This window comes from Antechinus flavipes, chromosome 2 (assembly GCF_016432865.1).
Source record: "Antechinus flavipes isolate AdamAnt ecotype Samford, QLD, Australia chromosome 2, AdamAnt_v2, whole genome shotgun sequence".
NCBI lineage: Eukaryota > Metazoa > Chordata > Mammalia > Dasyuromorphia > Dasyuridae > Antechinus > Antechinus flavipes.
Genome location: NC_067399.1, coordinates 608,917,652 through 608,940,321, shown reverse-complemented (window position 1 = coordinate 608,940,321; position 22,670 = coordinate 608,917,652). Strand labels below are relative to the sequence as shown.

Sequence of the window (22,670 nt, the reverse complement as noted above, 5' to 3'; positions counted from 1 at the left end):
TCTCTACCGAAAACTTATCCCTATCTGAGCTTCATTATTTCTTTTGATTGCACTTATCACCTAGGGCAGCCTGAAACTTCTAAGTCATTTTTGTTCTTCCTCTCCAATTTCTCATATACAATCACTTGAAAGATCCCATCCTGTTCCTCCTCTCTATTCTCATTTAGACTACTTGGTTCTTGTCAATCAATCAGCAAGTATTTATGAAATGCTTATTAGGTGCCAGACACTGAGGATGAAAGTACAAAGAATTAAATAACCTCTTCTTTGCAAGGAACATTCTAAAGAGGAAATAGATTCCATATAAAAATATACTCAGTGTGAATATAAAGTTAATAAAAGCATATGAATAAGGAATGTTAATTAAAAGGTAGTTTTGTGCAGGAGGACATTAGCAGCTGAGGAGATTAGGAATGGCTTGATACTAAAGGGTACTTAAGTTTCATCTTAAAGAGAAAGGGACTCTAGGAGGCAGAAGGAGAGCTGAAAGAATCTTCTAGGCATATGATAGGACCAGTGCAAAGGAACAGAGGAGAAATAGAGTGTTATATGTGAGGAGCAAAAAAAGTCAATTTGGTTGGATTTGAGGAGACAATAAGCCTGGGAAGATAGATAGGCCTCAGATATCTCAGATATCTCAGGTTGTATAGAATATAATATAGCTTTAAAAGCTACACAGAACTATTTTATCCTTCAGGCAATAGGAAATTGTTGAAGTTGGCTAAATAGGAGAATCAGTGTTTTAGGAAAATTACTAATAAAAGTAGTATTAAAAAAAGAAAATTACTTTGGTAGCATTAATTAGGATAGGTTGGCGTGGGAGTGGGGTAGATAGGATTTGAAACCAAGTTTTCCAGGCTTTGAAGTAAGCTCTCTCTTTAATACACATACCATCTATAATTCACATGACATAATATCATAGTTATTAGAATATAATTTTCTGGAGATCAGAGCTTGATCTTTATTGTATTGATGTAATCCTGATACCATAAGTAAAGACTTTGATTTAGTAGGCACTTAATATATGTGTGTCAAACTGAGTGGAATTACAATATAGAATACACTATATATGCTAAGTCTTTAGGCAATTTGACTTGAAAGAAATTTTATTAAACTCCAAAGCTATTTTATTGAAAAATAAATGGTTAAAATAATATTTGTGATTATTAACAATTTCGACAATGTATGGTAGACTCAATTAGTTTTCTTATTTGTAAAATGAGTTTGAACCAAATGATCTCCAAGGTGCCTTCTAGCTTGGATAATCTATAATTCTATGAATTCATTTGAAAAAACAAAAACAAAAGTCTCCTGAACTGGTTTGTAATGTAGACCTTTTACTGAAATTGATTTCATTTATATGACACCCCAAATGTAGATTTTCCCTTTCTTCCAGTCACCTCATTTTCCAATTCTATCATGGGCTAGGACTGTTTTTTGGACCCCAAAAGAAGCAGTTGAGCTTGGAACATGGCGCAGCTTCAAGGTCATCCTACTTTGGGTAGGGCAATCTATAGTAGTAAAATCCCAAATAGTGAAGATCCAGAAACAAGAGGTGAGTTGATTGAGACAATTGGGTCCATTGTAAGAGCAGCTAATAAAGAGAGGAAAGCCAGAAATCAGGGCTCAGAGATAGAAATCTAAACTCTAAAAATGTTTCTCAGCAATGTGGCAGAGGTAGCTTTATTAAAGGGAAAAAACAGGAAAATACCGTCTAAATTCAGGTAAGAGTTCAAGAGACAGGGTGTCCAAGTAGGTTGAAACTCATATAATAAGGTATTACTTCAATTTGACTGACCTTTTTGAGCTCCAATGTTTGGGGATAATCCTGTCTAACCTCTTGCTCTGAATGCCTTTCAGAACAAAGCAGTTGCCCCTGGATTTGATTTGACAAAAATGTGCTCATAATAATGAAATCAATAATGGGTCTAAGGACAACCTTTAGGCATTGTAATATGAGATAGTTCTGCTTTTTCAAAGAACAAAGGTAGGGAAACCTGTCAATTTAGCAGTGGGAAAAGGGCCTTTCAGACAATACAGAGATAGTTCTCAGATGCCAAAGTACATTTGAAAAATATAAATCCCAAATGCAAAATCATTAATATTTCATTGCAAAATAAACTTTCATTTTGAAATTTGAAAATGAAAATATCCAATTTTTTCCCCAATGAATAGGGGAAATGTCTAAAACTTCTAGAAAAGAGGTTCTTAAACTTTTTTTGTATTATGGACCTTTTCATCAGTCTGATGATGCCTATAGATCACCTTCTTAAAATAAAGTTTTTAAATGCATAAAAATACATAAGATTACAAAGCAAACAAATTATAATTGTCATAAAGTTTTTTGGCCTTGCCTTAGTACCAGAGAAAAATAGATATTTAAAATAACTTATTATACAATTTGGGTTAAGTCATAGGCTCTATATCCTTTGCTGGCTTTTGAGTATTACATGTGGCTTTCATAAAACTTCCCAAAAATTCCTACTTAATTTCTTGCATCTTATGAATGTTAAAATTGTGATGGAAAGTTGAGATGTAGAAGGGATAACTTGTACATTAAAATAGTTATAAAAATATTAAAAAAATTCATAGACTCCAAATTAAGAATTCCTATTAATTAGAATTTTAAATGTGTGAACATTTTGATTCTCACTTCTGACATAAAAAGTAGGATTTAATTGTAGACTAATATATATCTCAAAGCCTACTAAAGGATAATAAATTATTTTTGGGTCTCAATTATACAGAAATAGAAAATGAACTTCTGTGCTGTGTTGGACTCACAAAAACACAAAGGAGTCATTTCATATTTGTTAAACCAATGATATTAGCAAGTGCACTCGCAGGCTCATGATTGGAAGAATAGGGTAGTGGTGAGAAAGGGGATTTGAGGATTTGGAATTTTTGAGTTTGGTTCCACTAACGGCCTCCTTTGAAGTGTTGTCATTGCATGAAGGTGAGCTTGGAAAGGCTTCAGTTTGGACCTGGTGATGGTTTGTTTGTTTTCCAAGAACTGGACAGTGATGAAAGCCATAGAAATGAAAGGCCCTGATCAAAGTCATAGATAAATTAATGGTAGATCTGGGACTATAATAGCTAATGATAATATCTAGCATTTACATAGTGCTTTAAGTTTTTGAAGCACTGAATATGCATTATCTCATTTGAGTCTCACAACAAACCTCCTCCCAGAACTCATTTCAGATTTTCTATGTACCTATGCACTCCTATGGAATTTATCATGTCCCTTGCACTTGGGACTCTTCTGCTTCCCTCACCCCTTTTCAGCTTGTTTTTGTGGTTCTAAACTATGAACTCCTTGAAGGCAGTCTGACTAGAGATTTTAATTATAAACATCCTTTGTGCTTAGAATTCAGGAGGGTTTATTTATTTATTAGTTTATTAGGTTTCTTTTCACCCCACCAAGTTTTAATTCTTTTAGAGCAAGATGTCACAGCATCTTTATCAACTTTGCATCTCCTGAGGCATTTCATTTGCTTGCCTACCTCAACCATTCATTCAATCATTTTTGAATGAAACAAGAATTCCTTGTTTATGGAGCCTCTCTGGCCCAGAAATCTTTTTGCTTATTCTCAACTGAGGATTTTTTATTTCCCTGAAAAAAAAAAAAGGTTCATTAATATGTCCCACAATTAAGATTTGTCTAAATACAACAGCTCTTCCCTCCCTGCTAGATTCTTTTCTGGGGCTATTGTAGGATGCCTTCTACTGAAGGGAGCCTCATCTAAGCCTTCACTGCTGTCCTTTAGACGCAAAATTTTCATTAGAAATCATAAAATGGAAGATGACATTATTGGTGAGAGAATAATGACACTTTATTATTTTTGCCACCAATATGGAAAAAAAAATGGACAATCTTCGCTCCTCTCCCCCCAGTCCCCAGTAAGGCAACAAGAGCTGTGAAGCTACAATACAAATGTGGTAAGTCAGGGCAATATGCAAATGCCTGCATGGCTCCAAAGCCCTAATCCTATCAAGAATGCAGAGGATGTTAATTTGACCATCTTTCACAGCTCATAAATCTACCCTCTCCACAGCCAGGCTGCCAGATGCCACGAAGCCGGCCCTCTGTCAGGCTGGCAGTCCCAGTCTAGGAACCTTGGCTTATGCCTCAGTAAAGACTAATAAAGAGCTTTGTACTGTGGGGCTCCAGAGAGGCTTCTCACATTTGGATACAATAGAACAAAACAGTGGGCAATGGGAATGTCTGAATTATCTGAACTGGTGGTCTCCCCTGGGCTGCATTCTGTAGGCTGAGCGATGGATTTCACATTCATTTGCCGGTCTTCCCATGCTGATGGACCGATCTTGCTTCGAAACAATCACCCCACCCACCCCGACTCCTGAAGGATTAGTTTATTGAGTCCCTGCCTATAAATACAAATTTGAGCATAGTTCTTTTTGGATGACAGAGCTAGCCTTTTTATATTAAAATCTAGTGAACTTCAGCTATATTATTTCTGCCCAGATGAATTCTGACTTCCTTCCAGGGGAAGAGCGTAAACACTTTCTTTACTAGTTAGTCAAGCTTTTTCATTTGCCATGAGTGATTTACATTGGCCTCTCTCATATGTACATGGGTTGAAATAATAATGGCACAGCCTCAACTTCTGATTATAGCCTAGTCTAGAAGTTGAGTCTTTAAAATGTATTTGAAATGCATTCTGATTATAAATTTTAAATACAAACACCATCACACATAAAATCCAGGAGGGGGGAGTCTGGAAAAAGTAGTTGCTTAAGTGATTTTGGAACTCTCCTCCCTACTCCCCCAAGTTCTTAGCTTCTTTGGGGTAAGATGAAGACAGATTAGGGGAGGAAAGGTTAGGAGAGATTCTTGAAGGAATTTAAGCTTGTATAGGATGAAGATTCCCCACTGGGATTCTTTACATGGATAAGATCAGAGGTCCAAAAAACAAACCAACAAATCATTTTCTACAAACTTAATTCTAGAACATAAACGTTGGAAAAGACCTTAAAGACCCTCAGTTTAACCCCTTTTCCCCATTCCTCTCCATTTCACAGAAGGGCCAGGAGGTAAGTGACTTGCTCTATCAGTATGCAGTAAGAACAAAGATTTGGTTCCTTTGCCTCCCTAGCTATTTCTTTTTATTTCACCATTTTAAAAAAAATTTAAACTTTTCAACTTGTTTTAGAAGCAGCTAGTTTTACTTAGGGTAAATTTGAAAATCCAGACTTGCTTGATTGAGATTTGTCTACATTTTCTAACTCATTTTCAGGTATTCATGATGCAAATTGGGTGAAGGCTTGGTGTTGGAACCTGAACAACAAGAGATTTTGCAGGACACTGCAGTTAATAGTACAGTTCTAAATATATCATGTTTCTTTTGACCTACTTCAATTCTGCTTTGCACATATGAGTCAGCAGCTTCTTTGATGGGCACACCACGTTGGATGATCTTGTGTCAGCATCTACTAATCAGTTCCAGAGTTCTTCAGAGACTTTGAGAGTATCCCCGTATTGCTTTTTCTGACCGCCATGTGAGTTCCTTGTATGAGTTCTGTGTAAGGCAGTCTTTTTGGCATTTGAATGTGGCCAGACATCAATACTGCATTTTCTGCAGTAGAGTTTGAATGTTTGGCAGCTCAGTTACCTAGTCTATACAAAGGATGACCAAGTGGGTGAGGGTCCTGGAGGCCAGGCCATATAGGGGCTTATTGGAAGAACTGGGTGAGTACTTAAAGGTGACTATTTCTTGGATCTGATAAAGGTATGGGTTAGCTTAGATTATTTCCAAAGTTTCTTTCAACTTTGAGAAACTGGAATTGAACTTGTACCTTCACAGGAATCTCTTCTACAACATGCTTGATGGCTTCTGCTTGAGGACCTTTTTATAGAAAATGGTAGCTTGCTATATTTCAAGACAATTTATTCCATTTTGAAAAAGCTATTTTGTTATAAAGTTTGCTTCCATCAAGCTTTAATTTGCCCTTAAAATTCCCTAACTGCCCTCTGGAGGTAAAGCAGTACAAACTTCCCCATAACTCTTTGCTTGAAGACAGCTCTTATGTCTCATCTTCAACTAATAAATCCATCTATCCAATTCATCTATCAATTGGTATCTAACATTCCAACTCTTTTGTGGACATAAAAACATGGCATCCTAAACTGAACACAAGAATTAGGTGGGGTCTAATAAGAAGTAGAGCATAATGAAGTTATCACCTCTCTTAAAGTATCTAAGATAGTATTTTTTTCACTATTACATCATTAACTCATACTAAACTTTTAGTCATAAAGACTAAGTTATTTTTCTTTGTGTTTGGCTATCTCCCATATTGTACTTGTGCAGGTGATACTTTGGACCTAATTGTAGGGCTTTATATTTAGTCCTTGTTAAATGTTTATCATTATATTAGGCCGTGGATTCTAACCAGTCATCTGCTTTACATACAAAATTTTTGTTATAATTTTAAGAATCATGCTATCTATGCTTTCATCCAAGTCCTGATAGAAAAGTTGGACGTCAAACGGTAGTCTTTGTATAGTCCACTGAAGATCTAGGTGACCTACATCCATAAAGAACTACTTTTGGGATCCAATCTCCAGTTATAAATTTCACCATAAAATATAAAAATGAAAAAAGCACTTATTAAAAGCTACATTCAGGTTTTATACCAGCAGATTTGTCTATATTTAGAAAACTACTTGGTATTCTCCTGTTATAAAGATGTGTGTGTAGAGGGCCGGAACTTTGGAGAAGTATACTTGAAACAAGGATATTTACAACAGGGTGTTAAATCAGTGGAATTGATGAGATGATGGTTCTCTAGTTCACACATAATCAGTATGCTATAATGATGTAATTGTAATAGGGCATATAAGGGCTGAGAAGGACTAGAAATGGGACATTCTATCTTTGACGATCCTGGTGGCTCTCCTGCCTCCTGCACTCCTCCACTAAGATCAAGAGTGAGTCAACTAGAGTCAGCCAGACTGTGGAGAAGAGACTGAGTGAAGGAGAGTGTGAAAGCAAGTGTGCTCCAACTCAATCTCAGATTTGAGACTCAAGAATAAAGACTTTGGACTCTATTCCTGTCCATTCTCCTGGTGACTATCTTGTTGAGAACAAGGCCCATCCAGAGGACTTCCAGAAAGCTAATCTGAACATTACAAGTGTGGTTAGAAGGTACAGATCTTTATCAATATTATTTTGAATATAGTCATTTATGAAAGTCTTTGAAACAATTAGAAAGATTATCTGACAAGCCTTATTAAGGAAAAATGAAACAATGCCAATTATGATTTTTGCTTGGCAATTAATTTAGTCATATATATGTGTGTGTGTATGATCAATTGTTTGCACCAAGAATAAAGATTTTTTTTTTTATTTTGACACGAAATACAACAATATAACTGTATAAGGATGGGGTTTTATTTAGCTTCTACATATAAATTCTGAGATTTACTGTTGTGTTGCTTGATCTGTTTCAAATCTGTCCAGTACTTAAGTGTGAAAATCTTTTTCTTCACACCAATTTTGTGATGTAGGGGGTAGAATGTTTTTTGCAGATGAAGAAATTGTGATGCAGAGGTTTAGCTCCCAAGAGAAAACAACTAATATACAGAAGAAGGATTTGAGCGTAGGCCTCCTATTTATACTATTTTCCTGAGTGTAACTGAATTGGTGTGATTAAAATATTTAACATTCTATCATTTTAGCTTGTAAGAAAGAGTCCTGGATTTATAGTGGTAGGAAAGAGATTCAAATATTGGCCTTGCTAACTGCTGTATGTTTTAGTCAAATTAATGAACCTCTCTTGGGTTCAATTTCTTTGTCTGCAAAATGAAGACTCAATGGTCTCCAAGTTTCCTTCCAACTCCCTACAGGTCCTCCCAAAATTTTGGGATGTTTCATTCCCTTTCTGATATATTTAGAACTATGCTATATTACTCTGAAAGTATAATTTATTTTAATCATCATCTATTTTTAAGAACACAATTTGATACATTTATATCATTCTGACAATTACTCAAATAAATCAACCAACCAATCAGTGAACAAAATTGTTTATTTCATGTTAAATGGGGTACGGAATGTGAGACAGTACATGTAAAACACCTTAGGATGAGTTAGGTAGCACTAACTGCACAAGAGGTTCAAATTCACCTCAAAAAGAGTCACCCAACAATGATAAAATTCCACTTTCAGAACATAAGGCATGTCATGCATAAATCTAAAATAAAAACTATTTGAAAAAATGTTTCCATGCTAAAATACTGAACAAGATACAATTATTCATGGGAAATGACATATCAGAATTAAGTAATACAACATTATTGTAAACCTGGCATGACAATCAATTCCAGAATCACTCAGGGTGAGTAATATGGGACAAATGTTGGCAGAAAAAGTACCTAAATATAAGCCTCTTTAACTCATCTCAATATATCTAATCAGAAAATTGGGAGGGATTGGTAGCAACATCTCTTTCTGATCTTGAAAGACTATACAAAATTGGCACACTTACTGATATTCAAAAGAGTAATTTTAGGATTATATCTGCAATTATTAGAGTGCCATCTAAAAATACTTCAAAATCACAAGTTGCCTTCTTAAATAAAGCCAATAATATCTAGCAATTAAAAAACACCCCTGGACTCCATTTTTCTCAGGACAGCTACCATGATTTTCTATAACTATTTACAATAATTCACAGCAAACAATGAATTCAGAAATTAATATAGAACCAAGGTAAACTGGTATAGAGGATAAAAAAAAAACAAAACCTAATCAGAAGTGCCCTCCAGAAGCAAACACCTTTAATGGGCAAACTTTCTTCTTTGCTATCTGAGGAAGAGAAAGATTTTTAAAATGACTGAAGATGGGCACACAATGAAATGCAACACTTCTGTACCAAGATTATTGAGCATGCTTCAATAGCTAGATGATCCATTATTCTCTTCGGTAGCTGCCAACATGAAGGAAGACCACGTTAACCTGGGCTTTACTCTGCTTAAGTTTGGTTCCAATCAGGCAGCTGCTCTTCCCAGTAGAGTTGTATGGGAAGCAGAAGTTCCAGTTTCACTGCATTTATGACAGAAATGATAGCAGAGAACTGGGACTACTGTGGGGCCTGTAAAGAATTTACTTGTTATGCATGTTTGCATATAGATTGCCATGATTATAATGGAGAGGCAGATAAAAAAAGGATAATTAAAAAACACAGAACAAACAAAATATCAAAACTAAAACTCTAATGACCACTTAAGATATATTTTGTGGTCATTTGCTATACCATCACACTGTATGTTTATTGAACCCTGCTAGACTGTAAGGTCTATGCATACAGAGACAAAGTCTTACTTAGCTTTGTATCTCTCCTGGTGCCTAATAAAGTATTCTGCACAGAGTAGGCACTTAATAGACAGTTGCTAAATGAATAAGGGGTTTCCAACGGACTCAAGGTACATAGAAAATTTTGGGATTCACCCAAGGGAAAAATTCCTCCAGAAACTCACTATTTACAATCAAAGAAAAAATCTGTAACTATATAGATAGATTTTAGTCACTAAAAATTATGAGCAAGTTGCTCTTGATTTCCACATAATGATGTAAAAAAAATTCTACCATGAAACCAAGGTAAAAACCCCATTAGCAAACTGGTACCTATCATAGCCATGGCTCTTTGGAATATGTATTTGATATACACAAAGTAACCAATAAACAAAAACCTCTCTGGATACTTCCATAATTAAAAAAACAATCTGGCAAATAAACCATCCCCATCTGACTGAAATTACTATTAATAAACTCATTTATCTTGCCAACAAAGCTTCTGGAATTGAGCAAAAAGTCTCTCTATTGTACAAGATCAAATACAGATGAGAAATACATTTGAAAAACACTTTGTACAAGGTTGCAATTCTGAAACAGTAGATTTATATTACAAAGCAATGTAAATAAATACAAGGCTAGTACAAAAGCTCTTATTTACAGTTTTACAAATGAACTGTATTCAGTGTAAATGTTGTGTTTGAAAGAACACAGTATTAGAAAGACAAGTTCCTGTTGAGGATATTACACAGTTTTTGCTAAATTCAATGCATAATGTAAAAAGGTTCAAGTTACCTGTTTATAATTTAGTACAGATAAACCAGTTTTACCTGGAATGGCATCTGTTAAAGTGCTGAAAAACAGGAAGTATTTAGAAAACACTGTACATTATTAAAGCTTTATCAAGTCAGAATGTTAAATGTCATTCACATTTTTTTAAATACCACATTTGTGGCCAACAGAATTTTTCAGCAAAGAGTAAAACTGAGAGGTCACCAGCTGCTCAGACGTATTTATGCTCAGCATAGTTGTCTTCATAAAAACCAAACCAAAACAGCCCTTCATTTATCTATCCCTCAGCTATGGCTTCAGGCTTCACAATCTGGTAAGTAATCAAATACTCTGGATAAGCCTAAAAGAGAAAGAGAACAATTTAGCAGTAAAACATATTTCTTCTTCTATACATATCAAGATTATATTTACCAAAATTTTTGACCCTATTGGAGACATCACTGTCACAGGGATTAGACAGCATAAAATCATACTTTGCTATGATGAAATGAGTTCACTAAATATAGCTATAATCAATTTTATTAGAGTTTAGAGAATATCACATTCTTAAGAAAACATGACTTCTCAATAAGACTTATTAATAATAAACTATAAAAAAATCCACTTATCAATTACTTTCTGAAGAGATGATATAGAAATATTACCTGTTCTCCTCTATAAATGACATATTCTGCTAATGCCAGGCCATTAACACTAGGCCGACCTGTGACTGAATGGTGTCCGGGTGGAGAATGAGCCATCTTCATGGCACTGAACTGCAGGAAAGACTTCCCCAATGTTACTCGGCAAAATAGCAACTGCCTATGTTGGAAAGGAAGAAAAGAAAAAAAATTCAGAAGAACAAGTCTTGTACCTTCTACTTTTATTACATTTTGTGCTTGTTAAAGAATGTCTTATATTTAATTTTAGTGTCAAGACAATTTCCATGAGGTAGGTAAGGCATTAATGACAACCTTCCAAACATAAATGGCAAACAGAAACCCTCCCCCCAAATAATGTCACTTTTCCTAGCTCTATTTGCATTAGTGAAGACAATTTAATAATTTTCAGAGATGAAATTCCTGTCACCACCTGCAAAAGCCCAATTTATAGAACAAGACTATAAGAGAGTTATTTTCTCTTTACACAATGAACTTCTCTCTTCTCCTTCATTAGTATAAACTACAGATCCTCTGACTTCAGTTATAGCTTTCAGAGATTAGGCTTTCCACTTGGGAGCCTACCTACAACTAATGCTTTATAAATTCTACTTGAAGAATCACATGCATTCTGCTACTCCATGAAGTAGTACGTTCTGAAAGCACATGTTAATCATTTGAGTCACACAAAACAGAATGGTTGTTAGTATAGTAGAAAGAATAGTAGATTTGGGGTCAGAGGTCCTGACTGATATGTATATGATCTTGGGTGATCTGCTTACTTTAAACCTCACAATTTCTTCATTTTTAAAATAAATGGTTTACAATTAGATGATCACTAAGGTCCTTTTTCAAGCTTTAAATTCTATGATTCTGGGGGCAGCTAGGTAGCGCAGTGGATAGAGCACTAGCCCTGAAGTCAGGAGGACCTGAGTTTAAATCTGGCCTCAGACATTTAACTATTCCTAGCTGTGTGATTACACTTAACCCCAATTGCCTCAGCAAAAAAATAAAAAATCCACAATTCTATTAATGAAGTTTCTTTTTTTTTCCTTCTGGGACTGTTTTGACTTTTATTTTGCTAAGTAAAAGTTCTCAGTTATTTTTCTGTATGCTAATAGATTGCTTGAATTTTTTCTCCCATTAAAATAGCTAATATAATAATCTTTTTTTTTTTAAAGAGGAAAATATCTTCTAACTAGTCTAAGTCAATGGGGGGAAGGAAGGGAAAAGAAGAGGGGATGAATTCTCAAATGTCTTTCTTATGGTTATCTAAATATTATTCTCCCTTCCACCATTTCTAATTAAGTCAACCACATAAATGTTATTCAAGACACTCAACTTGGAAAACTTTTTCTAATACTAGAAACTACATAATACTATTCTTTGGGATAGCCTTCTAAAACAGAACCAAGCAGATGGGTATAAATAAATGACTCACCTGTGGCAAATATAACAAGATCTATCTTTGTGAACTGGACACCCGGTACCACCTCCAATTCCATATACATACTGATTGCTTTTGGAAGAGTTCTCAGCAAAGTAAATTCCAGCTCCAAACATTCCACCTATATAGGCATGTCGTTCATCAAAACCTTTATGAATAATTGCATTCACAAATGGAGAACCTAAAATAAAGTTGTTAGATATGAATAAGGCATAGTCACAAGTCTAATTAATTTTTCTAGTATTACTGAATCCAATCAATCTTTTCTGTGACTCCATGGCAAAATAAGTAACATATATATTTTCTCTTAGGCCGTAATTTTTTTTTTTATTGTTTCTCTTTTTCTGTTCCATCTTTCCATCCTAGATCCAAAGTCTAACTATAAATGTGGGACAATTTCTTTACCTTCTTATTCCTGCATTTTTCTCATGTGCTTCATAGGGTCAATATATGTAAGTCCTGAGACAAAGGGAAGTAGGTAATAAGTCTTGGATCAGGGCCAAGGAGTGGGGTGATAGGGTGGGCAGAAGGACTACAGCAGCTGCACAGCTAATTGATTCATCAACAAACTGTGTCTGTTCATATGGAGAGACAAGGAAAATGCTGTAGATTTTACTTTGCAGAATTTCTGATGAAGAGAATTAGCCATTTCTTTGTATTAATAAGGCAAAACCAAGACTTTGTGTACATTTTTACATTTAACTATCACTCATTATAATCAGTAAAGCAAATCAATAAATATTTATTCTGCCTGAGTTCTCTATTAGGTATTACATCTAGTAGTAGAAAACTCAGGACTCCAGGTTTTGAGAATCAAATGCCATTTGGATTTTCGGTTTCTTTGCTCATTTATAGAACTCTCTGCAACATTTTGAGTTCTAGATTTATGTTTCTTCTATGTTTAGGGCAATATAACTTAAAAACTGTGTTTTGTATAGGAATTGAAAAATCTTACAATCTCCTGAAATTATTCCCGACCAATTTAAGAAAACCAGTGAATCTCCTTCCTCTCTTCTCTATCCAAGTTCTAAGGCAGACCTCTAAGATTGCACAGACTACTACATTTATATGGACTTGACACCTTTGATTTAAGATTGAAAGGACAAGTAATGCATATGTGAGTTAATTGGGCTTGTGCCATTAATTTAAAGAAAGATAACTGTAGAGAGTCTCCCCTTACTTATTAAACCCTTACACTTAGTTCTGAACTTTTGAATTTGAACTTGAAGATGATTTGGTACTTTCCTATTTCTTCTTTTATCTGAGTCAGCACAATTAAGAGAATTATATTGTCATTTCCCAAAAGATTCTAATAAACAAAATATATTGTACTAACCCCCCCCCAAAAAAAACAAAAACAAAAACAAACCAAAACAAACCAAAACAAAACAAACACAAAACAGCCTAGATTTTCATCAACTGCATTTATTCTACTTTGGAATTCATCCTTGGTATAACCATTACAAAGTGCACATCTGAATAAGACCCATGTAATTATTTATCAGAATGAAAATGATTCAAAGTTAATATTAGAAACCATTTGCATCCTTGAGAAACAAATTCTACAATCAAAGAACATGAAAATAAATGCAACTTTTACATTAATGATGCTAAAATTGAATTTACATTAAGAATAGAAGGAAATAAAATTATCTTTAAAAACATTTGGCTTATCTAGCTAGTAATTTTCTCAGAATGAAAAGCAAGGAATCTTACCATGAAATAACATTCTTTCATTTGCATGGTTATGATTTTCTTCAGAAACTTCTTTCCTTCGGTGAGTATATCTTTCCCAGAGTTTTTTGTTACAAACTTTTTGAATCTGCAAAAATTAAACCAGAATTCAAGTTTCTAGTTTGTCTGGTAGTCTTATTCATCTTTGTCAGACATTTACATGTTTTTTAATTAGAAGGAAGGCAAATGTGATTTTCTCCAGAGTTGAGTTAAAAATATTTCAAGTCACAGAAATTACATATACAATAAAACAGTGTTACTTAAATATGGTAAGTGAAAGTAAGGAATTTTAAAACTAAAGTCCAAACCTTAGTCAAGAAGTAAAAATATTAATAATAATTGACATTTATAGAATACTTTCATTTTGCAAAATAATTTAAATACTTTAATCCTCACAATTCTTTGCACTGCTTTACTATATGTGAGAAAAATGACCCAGAGCCTCTTGCCCATGACCACCAAGTTAAGTAGCAGAAGTGGGATATGACTCCAGATCTTTTGAATTCAAAGTTCAGCACTTTCCCCATTATAAATACACAAATTTTGAGTCAGTTTGACTATTACACTCACAAGACAAACTGATCTAGTTTACAGCCCCTGCCTCCCCACTGAGTTAGAAATATCATCAAAATACTTTAAAGTCCAACATTTATGTATATGTAATATATAAAAGCACTCTTAAAAGTGCCTGGTATTTTTACCTTTTTATGAAACTAAAAGCATCTCTGGGACTTTTATCAAAAATATCTTAAAAGTTTCATTTTAGAATTACTTAAAATTATCACTTAAAAAGGAAGGACTATCCATCCCATCAATATATTTTTTATCATTCTTCTTTCTGGCTAAGTAGTTGAAAGGAACCAGTGGGAATATTACCAGCTGTGTTCTCAAGATTTAGTACTTCTAGAAGCAAGATGTTTTCCTCACTGCTTTTCTGAGTCTGCTATAGCCCCCTGCTGGTCTTCAGGTGCTGGGTGGAATTCAAAAGCCAAGGGGGTAATGTGAAATGAAAGTTGGTGTGAATAGATTATTTTAATTAAACTACTCAAAAAGCCACAAGGGACTTCAAAGAGCACAAAACATGGGCATGAAGATAAATAAAGCTTAAGAATGATTTTTTGAAGGACCATAAATAACTGAAAATATTAATTCAAATACTTTTATTATTTGTAGTGACTATGTAGTGACCATGCTATGCACAAACACTACTCCAACAAACTTGCATGTATAGAAAGCTTTGTTTTATAGTGAACTTTCCTTACACATACTTTGAGGAATATTTTCAAATTTTATCATACTCAACTTGTCTTAATTCCAGTGCTTTCTGTTAATTATTTCTTATTTATTTTGTACAATTTATTGGCAACTTCTAATATTCTCCTTCCCAAACTATTTTATATTACTCAATACATGTTTGTATTTATTAATTTCATATTTATGTTACATAGTTATATATGCACTTCTCTTCATTAGTCTGTAAAGTTCTTTCCAGTAGATTGCTTCATTCTTTAGGCCTATATCCCTGACTACTAGTACCTGAGAAATACTAATTGAGGTACAGTCCAACACAGTCCCCTGTTCTTAAGTCCAAGTCCATTGTTCTTTACACTAGACCACCCTGCTATCCCAAAAATTTTAAAGAAAGGCAATAAAATATAAATAGTCCAAGATCTCTTGCCCTTACTGTGCAGTAAAAGGAGTCCTATATATCAGGACATAGTGATAAAGTATTGACTGTTAATATTGACTGTTAACAATGACTGATTTTCACAAGTGACAATGTTTAAGAAAATTATAGACCATTTGACTTGAGAGGCATTTTAGAATTCTATCTCACTTCTTTACAGACATGGCATATGAGACATTAGATGGGAAGTAGTAAGCAAAGTGACTCATTACTTCAAGAAAAAGTAGAGGCAAAAAAGTCCAACAATTTGATTACAAGTTTCTAGATAAATTAATGAGTTGTTAAGATAGAATGCTTGCAGTCCATTTCAAAGCTTATGAGGTTTTATCCCTGCATAAAAATGTTGAGCTGATTAGCCTATTAGTTTGCTCCAAGCATATAATTTATATTCTTAAGAGAAAGCTGATTACAGCCAAGAGGGTAGAAGAATATTAATGGATAATTCTACAGTGCTTTAACATTTACAAAGTTCTTTATATATATTTCATAACAACGTTGTGAAGTAGGCCCTATATAATTTAAAGAAGAATAAACAGCCTCAGAGATGTTAGGTACCTTTTCTAGTCCACCCAGCTAGTAAGTATCAGATGATATTTGAATTCAGGTTTGGTTAGCTCTCATCTACCAAGCCAGTGGTAACCCCAATTTTTTAAATCTTAAATTCCAACAGTAAAAATTTGACTACCCCTCCCAAATATGTACACATATTTATAATTATATAAAAGAATTAATATTCTAATCATTATAGATCTGTTAGAACATGTTCAATGCTTGAAGAAAATCAGTAACAGCTATGTGAAGATGGACTGGAGAGGGAATGACTTGAGGCATGGAGCCTAATTAAGAAGTCACTATTAATAGTCCAAGGGAGAAAAGATGTGATGAAGGTAAAGACCTGAACTGGGATGGTGAGTGCTAACAGAATGAAGAGGACATTAGTAGGTAATGTCATGAAGACTGAAAAGACAAGTTCTTGCAACTGACGGGATAAGCAAGGTTAAGAAAAGTGAGGAGATGAGGATTTTGTATAACCATAAGGATGTAGTAATTTTTGGGAAAGTTAATGCGATGAGATCTGACAGAGATTACCAGCTACTCATACCTGCTTATTCTGTTCCACTAAAAATTACAAGTGGGTTGTTGTGATGAAGTGGGGCTCTCACTAGTCACTATCCTGGAGGCCAGGACTGACCAAAGATATGAGCGATGGGAGGGGGGAAGGGTGGAGGGGGAAAAAGGGCCAGGATTTAGGAGTGTGAGGGGAGAGGAAGTGAAGAGGATTGGAATTTTACCTGCACAAATGCTGCAGGTGCCTGAGTCACTTCAAAGTCCCAGGGCTTATTTTCAGGTACAGCTAGAGGGAAGGGGGAGAGTAGGGGACCGATGAGTAGTGATGAGTGAAAGAAGTAGTATAGCGATGCTTAACTATTGTGGGGGAGTTAAGGGTATGATTCACCTTAAGGACTGATAATAGATCATGGAATTACAGCAAAGCTTTCATTTTGGAGACCTCTGAAACTTTTAACCATCATAGTTAATAAAAAAAATACCTTAAGAATATTATATCTGTTAAAGATTCCACCAGCATGACCTCCATCCCTGTGTTCTCGGACTGTACTCTGCATCTAAAGAAAACAGAATTTCAAGATTAATGTAAATTATTAAAAATTATTCTTCTAGTGCTTTATAAATTTATAAAATGGTACTCTTATACTATTCTGTGAAGTAAGTAGTATATGTTATATTATTCCTGTTTTACAAATCAGAAAAAAAAAAACCCTCAGCCCATCAGGGAGTTAACAGATTTCCTCATAGTTAAAAAATTTAGCAAGATATTTAAAAAAAAAAAATCACTTCTGACTTTTACAAATACAATGCATGAATCCTTTTTATTTGTCTTTGGAATATAAAATTTCATGAAAACTTCTTTTAGATATATTCTCAAGATGGTCTGTTTTTTGGCTTAGAATAAGGATGTAAAAGGTGGATTTAATTTAATAACAGTATCATTTGTGACATAAACCAAAGCAGAAGCAAATGACTTCTTTGCTCTAATTAATTCTATTTTAATAAGGAGGTTAATCAAAGATTCTAGTTAATTAAGATCTAGAAAGATATTTTTAGGCCATTGTCTAGTCACAGCTACTGGAAGGCAGTGCTGCTGAATAAACTTTTCTTGGACAGTAGGTTTTGCAGTTCCCCTCTTCTTTCATCTTACCACCTCTACCAGACAATCTAATCTTTAACAGAATTCCACACTGATTTTATTTTCGCTCTAGCACTAATCCATGTTAATAAAATGAAGGAATGAATCATAACTATCTGAAATGCTGATTTACATGTACATATAATATTTATTACACACACACGCACACACACACACACACACACACACACACACACACACACACACACACCACACACATACAGAGTGAAAGATAGCTTTGAATGTGGTGTGTCCATCCTCTTAAAGCAATCAAGGTATGTAAAATCGTACCTCTTCTTCCACAGACTGAAATTCTTTATCCTCAGGAGATAGATCTATGAGAATTGTTCCACTACCAGAAGTATTCAGAGTCAAGTATGGGTTGAGACCTAAAAACACATTTTAAAATTATTCTAAAACACTTTTCAAAAATAATAACTTATATGATGGAACCAACATAAAAACAAATTTAATTGATCTTTGTTGGTAGCTATAAACTAAGTATTAGTTCACTGCTGTTGCTAAAAAAAAATCAGAAGTAACATGGGATATAGTAAAAGCGTGGCATGTGAAACTAAGAAAAAAATGACTTCCTTTTACATTCTGCTTCAACTGTACAATTTACATTATGATCAATTTTGTTTACTACACTTAAAAAAAGAAATTGAGAGACAAATATTAAAGAGCTGCAAAAGTAGATCTCTTTAGTAAAGAAGAGATCACACAAGTCCAGAAATGATTGATGGATGTCTTGATATTTGTTTTGAAGGTGTTCAATAAAGTCCACTAAGAATGGCACAATAAGAAATATGCTTATAGTAGGAGATATTTTTATTTGAGCAGAGAGCTTTTTGATATCAGAGTAATAAAATAATGGAACAGATGAGTCTAAGATCACCAACATCCTGGAGATTTCAAGATCTTAAAGACAGGTAGGTGGCACAGTAAGAAAAAATATTGGGTTTGGAAGCAGGAAGACCTGAGTTTAATGCTGCCTCGCTCAAGTGACTCTGGGTGAGTCAATCTCTCACAGACTATTTCTTCATCTGTAAAATGGTGTCTCCCTCACAAGATTGTTATGAGGATCAAATGAGAATGTAATGTAAAGTGTTTTGTCAATCTTACAGAGCCCGAAAAACATTGCTTTATTGTTATTGTTTAGAAGAAAAAGAGACAATTGTTTATATATAAAATAATAGTAACTACCTCACAGGATGTTGAGAGTATCAACTATCTAGTCAAAACCGAAGTTAACTAAGAATTTACTCTATGGTACTTATGACCAATTGTTGTCCAGCTCTCTACTCTATTTACAAAGTTAATTCATATATTAAACCTAAATCTCTCTTTCGGTATCTTCTACCCATTGTTCACAGTCTTCTGCGACCAAGTGAATAAGTGGGATCTCTTTTTTACAGAGGGGCCTTTCGAATCTCTGAAGATTTAGCCATCAGGATCCCCCTTAAGGTATGTCTTCTTCAGGGTAAACATTCCCAGACCTCAATTTCTAGGAACTGGGCTTTTGACATAATGACATGTTGCCTTTCCAGAGAACAAATTTTTGAAACAAATATTTTTGAAACTGGGAAATGTCTGTAATTACATAACAAAAGGATGAGAATGATTTTTAAAAAATAAATGGTACCTTGTTGTCCGGAGATAAGTCTTTCAACTCCTTTAATGATTTTATGCCTATGCCCATAAGCATTGATCCCAATCTCTTTTAACTCCTTATGCCCCATTTCAACCAAGATATCCAATGTGATCTTGTTTAAAAAAAAAAAAAAAGCATGACATTTAGTTAAGAATGGAAACACATTTGATGGTATATTATCATTATGAAGGATATTTAGATACTTATACAGTTATTCTCAAATATTTTCAATACCTCAGAAATACAAATGCAAATTTTCATATATAGTATTGACTATAAAGAGTTAAAACTAATTAAACAACTGAGGAAAAAATTTCTAAAATCTAAAATTAAGTTAAATAGAAGAACTTACATTAGAATCAAATGGCAAAACAAAAATATGTTTTCAACCCATTGTAAATAGAATTAAGTACACTAGTTTATCAAAGACTAAAACTTGGAAGGCTAGAAATTCCAACTCTACTGTTTATATTTGATAGTTTTTGAATTTGACTACTTCCTTTCCATTTCACCATTCTTAAAAGCATCTCAAACTTTAGTTTCAGACCTTAAACCCAAAGCCCATTTGGTCTTTCTTATTCTAGTCTCTTCATAGTAATGTCAAGAGTCATTTTCAAAAACAAACACTGATCATGGGACCAGAATTTTAGAATTCAAAGAGACCTTATAAATCATTTAATCCAACATCTCAATTTTAAAGATAATTTAATAAAAACTTGGAAAAATGACATGATATGGTTGAGATAATTCAGACAGGAAATGGAAGAACTGAGATATGAACTTAGGCTGTCTGACTTTAAATCCAGCTTCAGGAGAAAGAGAATACTCCCCTCACCAAAAGTATTATTTACCCCATTTAGTCATTATTTTCTGAAACTTCTTTAAGGCTGTAAAGATTTGGGCCAGAAGGATGCAGAATTTGGTGAAGAAGGGAGAAAGGAATCAGAAAGAGGAGGGTATAGATCTGCTTTAGGTCCCAGTTTCTATTCTAGATTTGTTCCTGACAAACATCTGTGAAATACTTCACATAGTAGCTGGAAGTACCCTTGTTCTTTTAGGAGAACTGCAGGTGGGATCCAAGTGGTTTTGTCCCCAGTCTACTGTTTCTTTCATATCACCCTTATTAAATTCAGATATTTAAATGATTTTAACACAATGCTGCTACTACATCACTTCCCCTACTAAAAGTACCTCTCTTACTGCCCTTTACTTATCCTTGTCTAAATCCCTCTGCTTGGCTTTTGTGATATGGCAATGTGGGCCAGTGGAATGAACATTAGGTTTGAGGACTTTGATTTGAAATCCAGCTCTATGTTTATTCCATTGAATAGGTAACAGCGTCTCTCTGAATTTAATCTATCAAATAGATAAGGGGCTCCTTCCAGCTCCAAATTCACTGAGGAAATAACATTCCTCTAACTCGCTCCTTTCCACACTAATTCTCACCTCTTGTCTTCTGAGGATCCTTTGATAAGAAATACTTTTTCTTTCCTCAACAAATATCCAGGCTGTGAAACTCAATTCAAGATTTGCCTCTTCCAAGGAGTTTACCCTGAGTACCACAGACTAAAGTGACCTTTTCCTTCTCTAAATTTCTGTAATATAATTGTACACTCACATACTTATTCTTTACTACTTGTTAATGTGATAGTCCTATCTCCCTAAGGCAGGGACTTTGTTATGTACTTCTCTCATATCCTTCTCAGCATTCAGCAGAATTAAGCACAGAGCAGATAGCAGATGCTCAATAAATACTTGCTAACTGGTTACAACAAAAATGAACAAATGGCAAATCCAAGAATATATTTTAAAATGAAATTAACGTTCCATAAGAGATGTTATATTCAATTTTAACACATGTAAAATAACATTAAGGAAATAATTAATTCTCCAACAGAATGGATGCAAACCTTAAAAATCAAATCAAAGAAAGTAGAAACTGTGAGTATTGCCTATGAAATTGAAAAAAACAAAAAAAAAATCAGGAACAAATGTGCTATTTCTTTCTCAAAGCAGATTAAATATTTTGTCTCAAAAATGATTCAAGTGACAAAATAACTTACAGGAAAAAAAAAGTAGGAACAAAAATGCAACACCTAGCTGTAATATATAACTAACTACTTACCTGTTCTCTCTCAAATACATCGATTAAATGTTCAAGTCCAAGATTTCTTACAAATTGATTTATACTAAAATCTACTCCTGGAGCTGAAAAAGGAAAAAAAAAATACACTAAATCTTATGTAAAGCAGAATTTTGCAATTTGCATATTTTTGATTTCACAATATTTAATTTCACAAGATCAATGTAGCATTAAACATTGAGAAAAATACTTACTAACCTAGAAAAAATAACAAAATTCATCTGGAAGAACACAAGGTCAAAAATTTCAAGGGAACTAATGAAAAAAAAATCAAATGAAAGTTGCCTAGCTGTACCAGATCTAAAACTATATTATAAAACAGCAATCATCAAAACCATTTGGTACTGGCTAAAAAATAGACTAGTTGATCAGTGGAGTAGGTTAGGTTCACAGGACAAAATACTCAATAACTTTAATAATCTAGCATTTGACAAACCCAAAGACCCCAGCTTTTGGGATAAGAAGTCACTGTTTGACAAAAACTGCTGGGAAAACTGATAACTAGTATGGCAGAAACTAGGCATTGACCCACACTTAATACTGTATACCAAGATAAGGTCACAATGAGTTCATGATCTAGGCATAAAAAATGATATAATAAATAAATTAGAAGAACATAGGATAGTTTATCTCTTAGGCTGTGAAGGAGGAAGGAATTTGTGACCAAAGAAAAACTAGAGATTATTGATTACAAAATAGAAAATTTTGATTATATCAAGTTACAAAGTTTTTGTACAAACAAAACTAATGCAGACAAGATTAGGAGGGAAGCAATAAACTAGGAAAACATTTTACATTTAAAGGTTCTGATAAAGACCTCATTTCCAAAATATATAGAGAACTGATTCAAATCTATAAGAAATCAAGCCATTCTCCAATTGATAAATGGTCAAAGGATATGAACAGACAATTTTCAGATGAAATTGAAACTATTTCTAGTCATATGAAAAGGTGTTCCAAATTATTACTGATCAGAAAGATGCAAATTAAGACAACTCTGAGATACCACTACACACTTCTCAGATTGGCTAAGATGACAGGAAAAGATA

General features: G+C 34.0%; 1 protein-coding gene across 1 annotated transcript in view; it reads right to left on the bottom strand.

The window, feature by feature from the left end:
- Nucleotides 1-8,037: 8,037 nt before the first annotated feature.
- The window catches only part of TNKS2 (tankyrase 2), a 59,420-nt gene continuing 44,787 nt past the window's right edge, over nt 8,038-22,670 (bottom strand). The window contains exons 20-27 of the mRNA XM_051981631.1: nt 21,604-21,686; nt 19,470-19,590; nt 18,116-18,213; nt 17,169-17,243; nt 13,914-14,019; nt 12,192-12,378; nt 10,757-10,913; nt 8,038-10,452 (exon numbers count right to left, since the gene is read on the bottom strand). Of these exons, the coding sequence (XP_051837591.1) occupies nt 10,390-10,452; nt 10,757-10,913; nt 12,192-12,378; nt 13,914-14,019; nt 17,169-17,243; nt 18,116-18,213; nt 19,470-19,590; nt 21,604-21,686 (890 nt within the window). The 3' untranslated portion in view covers nt 8,038-10,389. The remainder of the gene's footprint in view (nt 10,453-10,756; nt 10,914-12,191; nt 12,379-13,913; nt 14,020-17,168; nt 17,244-18,115; nt 18,214-19,469; nt 19,591-21,603; nt 21,687-22,670) is intronic.